The sequence below is a fragment of the Ammospiza caudacuta genome, chromosome Z (genome assembly GCF_027887145.1).
Source record: "Ammospiza caudacuta isolate bAmmCau1 chromosome Z, bAmmCau1.pri, whole genome shotgun sequence".
Classification (NCBI taxonomy): Eukaryota; Metazoa; Chordata; class Aves; order Passeriformes; family Passerellidae; genus Ammospiza; species Ammospiza caudacuta.
In genome coordinates, this window is record NC_080632.1 from 19,122,953 (window position 1) to 19,133,302 (window position 10,350).

Consider the following 10,350-nt stretch of genomic DNA (forward strand, 5'->3'; position numbering starts at 1 on the left):
ACAATAGGGGAAACAATGTAAATTTTCTTCACTTTTGCAAGTAAATTTTGCCACTCCATGGAATTATTTATTTGGGTTTCATTGTGGATAAGTATGACACACATCATGACATAAGCCCTAAAGTAACTTTTAAAATGACATTCAGGACAACTGTCTTAACAACAAAGCGCTTTTTTTTGTTTGTTTGTTTGTTTTTATGTTTTTTTTTTTTTTTTTTTTCCATTATATTTGCATATTTTGCTCAAACATGAAGCAAACTTCCGGACAAACCTGAATTGTCATGTGCTTCATGGATCATGACAGCAAGGCTGTTTCATTTCCCATCCATACTCATGATCATATATATCAAAATAAATTACAGCACAATTTTTCATGTTAATCTTGTCACTTTTTAAAAACAATATACATTTAATACTTGAAATAAGAAAGGAACAAAACAAATATAACTATTTTTTTCACACACAAACATGTACATATGAACTACATGTGCTTGCAAACAGATTTCAGTGTGATGATATTTTAATATATCTGCACTATGGCATTCCCTCAACAAACAGTGAGAGACTTGTTACCATGTGTACTTGCTCAAAAGCCAACTTCCTACTATATGGCTGTAAGCTCAACAAGTCAGTGTTATAATTTACTTCCTACTTATACAGTGCCCAGTGTAATGAAGCCAAGGTGTTTACTTTTAGTATCAAAATTACATAAATGAATTCTTTAAGAAGCAATAATATTTTGTTTTCTGAAAGACCAAAATTACTAAAATGTGTACAAGTTGACCATCGTCTTCATAGATGCCTGTGCAGCTGCCTATGCACAATGCTTTAAAGCCATTGTTCTTGGCCTGAAGTGTGAGGAGGTGATGTTTCTGACTTGCAAATGCCATGAGTAGAAATAGGCAGACTTCTTCAAGGTCAGAGATTTCCATTTTCCTTTTGTCCTTCTCTTCCCAGAATGTATATTTTTATGTTCTGCTGCTGTGTTAGAAGTGTAAATATTAAAGCAATCCAGAATAAAAGGCACAAGATGCCACAAGATGAGAAATAATTAATACATAAGTTCTGCTTATTGTCCACTACAGCCTGCTTAGTAGAAATCAAAAAACATAGATTGATTTATCAAATTTCTAGTGTAACCAGGACCAACAGAATGGTGTCAAGAGGATTTCTCCTGATTTATATTGCCTGACTACAGTAGAGAATCTGTTTTCAGTCTCTTACTGCCACAGTTCTGCTTCATGATAATTTTGGTACCGTTGAATAAATACAGAAAATCAAATTATGAGGCAAAAGTCTGTCCTTTTGTATGTATCTATAACCTATTTAAATATGAAAACATCTTTCAATTTAAGCTGAAATAACATAGAGCATTTTATTGACTGCACAGTCTTTTTCCTCATTCTGCTGATGCTATAAATACAGATTTTTATTTCCAGCTGGCCTTACACCCAACCACCTGCTTCTAGTGAAAAAGATAAAACAAAACAAAACAAAACAAAAACCCCCCAAACCCCAAAAATTCCTGCAGATGGCTTTTCACATGTAGCTATCTTAGTGGCAGGAATCTCACAAAATTTGATTTATTTAATTTGCAAGAGGAGGTTTACTCAAGCTTCTTCTTTCTTTTTTACTTTTATTTTTGGCTTGAAGAAAGTTTAGGATCCTGCTTTAAGATTTAGATTCCAAAACCCATGTGAATATTCAATGAAATTTAGCCTAATCCAGAGATCTTCCTTTGGCATTACAGTCATTGGAAATCGAGAAGGGAATTGAGCAGAGCTAGGAGACAGACAAAAGGAGCATGTGTCTCTGAAATAACTGTGATTCTTCTAAGCTGCCAAGGAAAATTGAGATTTTAATTCTTATTACAGATAATAAGAATAGGGCATCCAAATTTCTTGGCTAACTTGAAAAATCTCATTGATTTCATGAAACATTCTCTAGCAATCAGGCCCTTTGACTTTTCCAAAGATGTCTCTTTAACTCCTTCAGACACAATTGAGTTTTAAATTTCTTCTTTCCTGGTTCTTTTTAGCACAAAGAGCAGTCAATCACACAGGATACTGAAAGAACATCAGAAAGCATGTATTCAATTTTTTCCCACATGTGGTTTATGGCAAAACCATGGATCATCTGCAGCAGACCAAGATTTCTAAGACACTGCTGCTGTGCTGCTCATCAGAATTACAGTTCAGTGAGGAGGAACAATTTGACTGTATATTATTTTCCCTACTACTCCACGCCAAGCCACATGGTGAGCAGAGGATGGGAATGGACAAACAGTCATCATGATAGCCCCAGGTAGACTAGGACCACTCAATAGTAAAAGCGTATTAGCAAACTGGTCAGAAGGGGCTTCCTCTTCCTCACTTCTTGCTGGATGTTTCACTGCTCTAACTGGAGGTGGAACAGACTGTAGCCTCTTATGCAAATGTTGCCTCCTCTGAAGAAAAATGAGTAAGGGTTGTGCATTTTATTGGTGGCTAATGGACTGCATTGTCACAGGATGCAGTAGTGAATAAGGCAAAATAACTGCATGATTGTAGTTTCTTATCTGTCCTTGCTGGAAACTGCTGCTGTCCTTGGGTAGCCAGAAATTGCTTGCTCACCTGGATTTCCAGCAAATGCTTTGTCTTTTCATGAGTTAAATGCAGATGTCTGACGTTCATACAACCTGAGAGTCTTTCTGGGAAAGTCTAATGTCAAAAACAGATATCCAGGCATGGTGTATGAAAGTCTGTTTCACATCTTAGATGTGATTTAGTTGCAACATGGCCTACATACCTCAGTAATCTCCTTGCCAGTTTTTTCTTCTATTACAAAGTTTAGATATGACTTTCTATTAAATATTAATGCTGACTTCTTATGTTGTCTCATCTGCCTAAATTACAATTTGTTGTGCTGAGAGTGTAATGTATACCATTTCTTAATTTTCTTCATGGTGTTATAATTGTTGTTGTCATAGGTGATGCAAAATCAAAATCAAGCAAATAAGGAAAAAAAAGATAGCTACCATTCAAGTAAATAAAGGAAACCTTGAATGGCAGTATGATAATGAAGCCAGCTGAAATGAAGTTTAGTTAAAAAATGTCCAGTGAGATCAGCAGTTCTCTAGGGGCCTTGGTGTCTCCAGTTGTATCAGGAGCTGTTGCCTGTGCTGGCACTTAGAAGCATGTGTGAATGTATAATAAGATGGGTACAGAGGGTAAAAGCAGCTTCCTAGTCTCAATCTAAATTATGTTTTAATGGACAAAGCCTTTCTGCAAAGAAAGTTGCAGAAGAAAGAAGAAGGGACGAAAAACAGAGAACCAACTCAAAACTTAAAAATAAGGCTGAGGTGGGGTGCTGCTTGCAAATGATTTTTTGCAAATCATAGCAAAAATCCCTTTTCTGTATACATTGCTTCAATGTTCTCTTTAACTCAAGGAAAGTTTAACTGGCTTGGAAAAGGGCTAGATTAAAAACTGTTTGAAGTTTTTAAGGCCCAAAGAAAGGTGAATGCTGCCGCAAGCAGTTGGTTTCTGGTCACTGGTTGTGTTCCCAGGGCTCAGGACTGGGCCCAATCTGGTTTAATATCTTTATCAATGATCTGGAGTGCTCCCTCAGTGAGTTTTCAGGTGACATCGAGTTGGATGTGAGTGTTGATCTGCTGGAGGGCAGGAAAGCCCTGCAGGGCCATCTAGACAGGCTGGATTAATATTTCAAGGCCAATGGAATGAGGTTCAAAATGGCCAAGCAGTGGATCCTGTCCTTGGTTCACAACAACCTCATGTGGTGCTACAGGCTGGGGATGGAGTGGCTGGAAAGTGGCCCAGCAGAAGCCCAGGGAGGGCTGGCTGTCAGCAGCTGACCACGAGCCAGTGTGTGCCCAGATGGCCAAGAAGGCCAATGGTGTTCTAGCCTGTACCAGTGATGGTGTGGCCCGCAGGAGCAGGACAGTGATTGTCCTCCTGTACTTGGCACTGGTGAGGCCACACCTCAAGTCCTGTGTGCAGTCCTGTTCCACTCACTACAAGAAGGACATTGAAGGGCTGGAATGTGTCCAGAGAAGGGCAACAGAGCTAGGGAGGAGTCAGAGCTAGGAGTGACTTACAGTGTAAGTCCTATGAGGAGTAGCTGAGGAAACTGAAGGTGTTCAGTCTGGAGAACAGGAGGCTCAGGGGAAACTTATGACTCCCTACATCACCTTTGGAGGAGGCTGTAGCCAGGTGAGGGTCAGCCTCTTCTCCCAGGCAGCCAGTGTCAGGAGGAGAAGACATAGGCCCAAGCTGCACCAGAAGAGATTCAAGTTGGACATCAGGAAGAATTTCTTCACTAAAAGGGTGTTTAAGCATCAAAATGGACTGCCCAGGGAGGTGGTGGAGACACATGGGGCTGTTCATTAAATGACTGGGCGTGACACTTAGTGTTATGGTCTAGTTGTCAGGGTGGTGATCAGTCAAAGGTCAGAATTGATGATCTTGAAGGTCTTTTCCAACCTAAATGATTCTGTGATTCACTGTGATTCTGTAAACACTTGTACATTCATCTGTTCTTATCTTCATACTGGTCTGTGTAAGTGGACTTCAAAACATATTTGCGAGAGGCCTGGGCACTGCTCTTACAGGAGTTATTGACAAGGATATTTTAGTACCTGTTTTCTCAAGTTCCTTTGCTGGTTTGGACATTTTCAGTTTTCTCCTTTTTTGCAGAACTATTGTTGCTTCTCAGAGTTTTGTTGCACTGGCTGCCAGGTAAATTCAGGCTAGTGTCAGCATGGAGACCAGCCAGTATACAAGTCAGAGGTAGGTTAAAACCTTTGATTCCTCTTTTAGTGCCAGGTATGCACTACCAACCTGTTTCTGAATATATGATAGGGGAGCCATGTGGATCAGATGCCTTCTCACAGCCCAGTCCTTTTTCTCCCCCGCAGTAAAATAAACTGTGGTGCATCTCCTTGATCTCTAGCAGAGAATTGACTCCTTCAAGAGGCAGGGTAAGCATTCAGCCACAGTTATTAAAAGAATTGCCAAAAAGGTTCTTGTCTGGGTCTGACTTTGACACTGTATTCCTTATTCACCCAAAAGAGCCATAGTTAGTATGTGTCCCACAAATACATAAGAAGGAGACTATGTGGAGCAAGACAAAAGCGTCTCTGGGTCTTGCTGTCCTCACTTCTGTTAAGAGGTGCCATATGCCTTGTTAAGTCCATGCTGAAATAAGTAGGCTGCAAAAAGTAGAACATTGCTAGAGGCAGGGAACGAACACTGATTCTGAAAAACTGAATACTGACTAAACTCAAGGCAATACACAGAACGCTGACAGCTCTGCAAGGTGGTGCTCAGCAACAGCAAGTGGTGATTTCCATCACCAGCACACATTCACATAGATAACTAAGCACATTTCTGCTCACAAATCCTTGCAGTGCACTAGCTGCAATCACTTCTTAGAGTCATTCCAAGAGAATAGGGGAATACAGCAACTCATAATTAATCCTAAAAATACATGTTTTCTAGGGTGGTGTTTTTTGAGATTATTTTTTTTTATTGTGTAATTTAATATGAAGAAATCAGCTGAAAATGTCTAGAAGTTAGGTGAATTTTTGCTTCTAACACTGATTTTAACATTTAACATGAAATGACTGCAGGGGCAATAGATAACTAGTTGAAAAAAATGACAATTACAAGGGAAAGGCACATGCAAATGTCTTCAAGGGACAGTTCAGAAACATTTTGTTTTATCCCCATTTGTTTCTTTAACTGCCCGCATTAAGGTACAGTAGAATTTTGGACTTCAGTGCAGTGGTTATTACGTCAACAAAAATAATTTCCCTGGTGTTAGAATTTAGTCAGGGGTTGTTCCATTATATTAATGTTCTACAAATGTCATAGAACAAAGAGTATTCTTATCAAGCATGTCCATAAATCTCCAACTATCTAGTTCAGAGCATAAAACAAAAGGAAGCAAGAAAACCCAACTCTAAACTTAAAGCCAAGTTAAGTGAAAAAAATTCTATGAACCCTTGCAACCTCCTCAGTTGGACAATCTAAAATGAAGCAACAATGCAACCAATGATCAACCACTAAAAAAAGAGATTCTCAAAGCTGCCTAGCCTTGGGTCCTGCAGCTAAGTTATGGGTATCTCTGGGGAGTGCAGCTGGATTTTACAACTTTTGGCACATTTCCCTTGATAGAAGTGGGAGACTTTTTATCCTGCTTTTAAAATCTCTGCAAAGAATATGGATACTAATTTTAGAAGCACTTGCATCCTATCATATATCAGCCTGACTTTGGTTTCAAAATGCCAAAATCTAATACTAAGATTGAACACAGGCTCTTCAATCACATTAATCTGAAGGTTCTGTCTTATAATATTTCATATTAATCTTGGTTAAACATAGATGTACTAATTGTCATCCTTTCTCCAGATTATGCCAATCATTTAAAAATGGTATTTGCTATCAACCATGTATGACAAACTTATGGCTCCTAACTGGTGGAAAACTTGAGAGGTGGGTGAACAACTTTGCATCTTGCAATTGCTAAGGATTTAAAAATAAAATCATGGTATTTATGATAAAGCATAAAATTTCACTTCTCAGTCTTTTGAAGATTTCTTTGGAAACATAAAACAAACAAAAGGTTACTTGTACTGAACTAATGTTCCACTTCTGTCTTCTTTCCATTTAAAAAGATTCCTAAAATCTGGAAAAACTTGCCCCTCTTGCTCTAAGATACTGCCCCTGAAAGAAACATAACCACATTGTTATTAAAATGGCATCAAGAATAGCTAAGGAATCTGTTCTTGGAAATCAGCTTTGTGTTATCTACAAATATACAAGATGAGAATGACAGTGGCTAGAGGTTCATTATATCTGGCAGTATGTCAGCCTTTTTGAGGCTATCGTGTTTTAAACATTATTTTAGTATTATAAATCCCCATATTATGCATGACCAACTGTAGTTTACTTGGCATTGGAGAAGAGTTCATTCTTAGTAACAATGTTTGTATGTTTTAATTCACTTGTATAAAGAGTAAGATGACCATATTTCCCAAGGAGTCTGCAGAATGTATTATGCTCTTTATTTGGCCCAGTACACATTAACATTTTAACAGTAGGTTTGAAATTAATATCAGGGCTAACAAAACTGATTCTCTCTCTTCAAAGTAGAACTCAACTCCTCCATGCCAGCATTGACTAGTGGGTTGCCTTCCCTGTGTGAGAGCCAGGGCTGTATTACAGTAAACTGGTCCAGTGTGATATCACAGATATAAAAAATATTCCATTCTGTATCAAAACTAGGCACATGCCTTATATTTATATGAAGAGTAGATCAACAGAGTTGAGCGGTTTTGCTCTCAACTATTCAGGTCTGGCCTTCTACATGAGGAGAAAAATATCTTATATTATTTCTAATTAGTAACTACAAGGATCTAATTTGGGTTTTTATGGTAGTTAAAAGATGGGTGACATCACACTTGGGTCAGTATTGGTGGATATCTAAAAGTACAACCTCTCATTTGTATTGCTTCAAAATGTACACAGTATAGATGTAGATTAAAAAAAAAAAGCTACCAATTTTTTTTTTGTGTTGAACCAACTAGAAGGGAGGATGCAAAGTTTTACCAAATGAGATATATGGATACAAATTTCATTGTTGAGTGTGGTTTAGACAAATGTGTCTTTTTCTTTAAGTATGTAAATCCTACACTGTAGGTTTTTTTCTTTTCCTTTTGTAGCAGTAGAAAATGTTGAACAATTGTCCATGAGCATGAGCCAGTGGTTCATTGCTGATATCCCCAGAATGCCAATATTTGCAATGCAAACAGTTAGTACAATTTCCCAGTTCTATGAAAGGCCCTGACACATCTGCCTCAAGGTCTGGAGGCTCTGTTGTATAACCACAAATAGTCTTTCCATTTTCATATAACCTTTTGATATACTGACAGCTGCATTAAGCTGCTTCTGCCTAGCAATTCCACATGCCAGGCTGTTTTAATTGGTTTTAATGCCACAGAAAAAGCACTGCTAGCAGAATATCATCAAATCATTTTCATATTGAACCTTCGTGGTCCAGAAACCTCCCCTTCAACCACAGCACCATTGTTTTTGCGAGGGACATATTCAAGGTCAATGCTGGTTTTGTGTTTGCCTTTCCCTCGGCTCCACACAAAAAGAAGAAGGAAACAAAATAAAACCACTCCAAGGAATGTGAAACAGCCCATAGCTGTGGACACCAATATTGTCTTAAGGTCCAGAGAGTAGCTGTTTGCATTAGTTCCATTAGAACTTGTGTCGTTGGAGTCTGTCATATACATAGGGGTCCTGTTGGCATAAAGGAAACGGTCTGAAGTAAACCCCTTTACTGTCAGGGAGGCTGAGTAGGTGTCATTCCCAGCTGCGTTACTTGCAATACAGACATAGATCCCAGTGTCCTGGTCTTGGGCAAATCGTATCTCCAGGGTGCCATCTCCCAGCACAGTGGCTCTACCATTTGATTTAGTTGTGATCAGCCTCCGGCGTGGGGTAACCCAGGAGATGGTAGGCTGTGGGTCCCCATCAGCATTGCACATCAGCTGCACGGTCTGTCCTTCCTCCACTACCAGGTACTGCAACTTCTTGTCTTGTATCTTGGGCTTCTTACAGGTGAAATAAAAGGAGAGAGCTGTGCTGTGAAAGTCTCTGAATGACCTCTCTCTGACACTGTCTGGGCCCGCACACATTGGTGGCTCACCACCAAACTGCAAGGTGGGCTGCCGCTGCAAAATCCAAAGAAGACGACAGTCACAGGCCAGAGGGTTGTTGTTAATGCAGAGGACCTCAAGGCTTTTGGAGGAATGGAATACATTCTCTTCTAGGGTTTCTAACAGGTTTTGGGACACGTTAAGCACACGTAAGAATCGGAGCCCTTGGAAAGCATGTGGTTCAATGGTGCGCAGCTGTGCCCCCACCATGTGGAGCTCCTGCAGGCGCACTAAATCCGACAGCATGCCTGCCTCGATGGTGCTGATGGGGTTGTAAGACAGGTTGAGATGTGTCAGGTAAACCAGATGTTTAAAAGCAGAGTAAGGTACTGCAGACAGGTTGGTGTTTGTGATGGATAGAGAAGTCAGGTTGAGACCGTACAGACTGTTGGCAGGCAGCATGTCCAGGAGCGGCCAGGCCTCTATCTGCAGGTCCTTCAGGCGAAACAGTCTTTTAAAGGCGTACGCCGGCAAAGCATTAATGTTGAGCTGTTTCAAATGCAGGCTGATGAGGTTGTGGAGGTGAGAAAGAGCTTCTGTTGGTACAGCTGTGAGGTTGCATCTCTCCAGGGTGAGCTGCTCCAGGCTAAGCAGCCCACTAAAGGCCCTGTGTGATATATACACCAAATCATTGTCCCCAACCTCCAGGGATTTTAGGTTATGCAGATCTTGAAACATGTAGTCCAGCAAAATGACAATCTTGTTTTCACTTATATCAAGCTTTGTTAAGTTTGACAACCCAGTGAACACCCCAAGGGGGACCAGTTTCAGACGGTTTCCTTTCAGCCTCAAGGAGCGCAAGTTGAAGAGATTGTTAAAAGCTCCAGGCTCAACGTTGGAGACAATATTGTCGCTGAGGTCAATCTCCTCCAGCAATGGGTATGATGTGAATTCCTCAGGGTTAACGCTTTTCAGTCGGTTCTTGCTGAGGTCCAAGATTTTGGTCTCAATGGGAATGCCTTCTGGGATGGACATCAGGCGTCTTCGGTGACAGCTGACAGACTTGTTTTGTGCTGAGCATTCACAGCGGGCTGGGCAGCCCGCAGTGGGGCTTGTGAAGACAAGTAGCACAGCCAGACCCAGGAGCAGCTGCCAGCATGATAGAGCTGTGTGACGCATGACTCCACTGATCTGGGCTAACCCTCCGTCACGGGCCTGTGGGGTGAGGATGGGAAAGGGGAGAAGTTAAGTCTGCAGAAAAAGAACAGTACCATTGCAAAGCAAATGCATGTGTTTTCATATTGAGCAAATCAATAAAACCTTTTGTGAATGTCATGACCTATATAAAGCAGATTTTACTTCAATATCATAGGGCTAGTCAAAGGATTTGTGTATCCAGCATTTACCTCCAGATGTTGATGAAGACAAAACAGCTTTTCCTACTGCAAAAAGTAGAAGACCTTTCAGTCTTTTCTCAATTTCAGTAGGTTTCCTCAAGACAGTTCTATAATTAACCCAGAGATAAATACCATTCACTATGCAAAAAGGGCTAATAGCATTTGTGATAAGTTTACAGCATTGGATTTCTGTGAGGTGATATGAAACCAAGCTTTTGCCTCCCGTTAGTGTTTTAAGGCAAATGTTAATGATGTCATATAATCAAGAAAAGGAGGTCCTTGACAA

The 10,350-nt window shown here is 40.2% G+C and overlaps 1 protein-coding gene across 1 annotated transcript; it reads right to left on the bottom strand.

Moving 5' to 3' along the window:
- Nucleotides 1-8,025: 8,025 nt before the first annotated feature.
- Nucleotides 8,026-9,876, bottom strand: LINGO2 (leucine rich repeat and Ig domain containing 2). The gene has a single exon (XM_058824131.1). It carries the CDS (start codon nt 9,844-9,846, stop codon nt 8,026-8,028), a length of 1,821 nt encoding a protein of 606 aa, XP_058680114.1. The 5' UTR covers nt 9,847-9,876.
- Between the last annotated feature and the right edge of the window lie 474 nt (nt 9,877-10,350).

What these genes read in the sequence shown, in the direction of transcription:
- LINGO2 (XM_058824131.1), bottom strand. Translation starts at nt 9,846, where the DNA reads ATGCGTCACACAGCTCTATCATGCTGGCAGCTGCTCCTGGGTCTGGCT.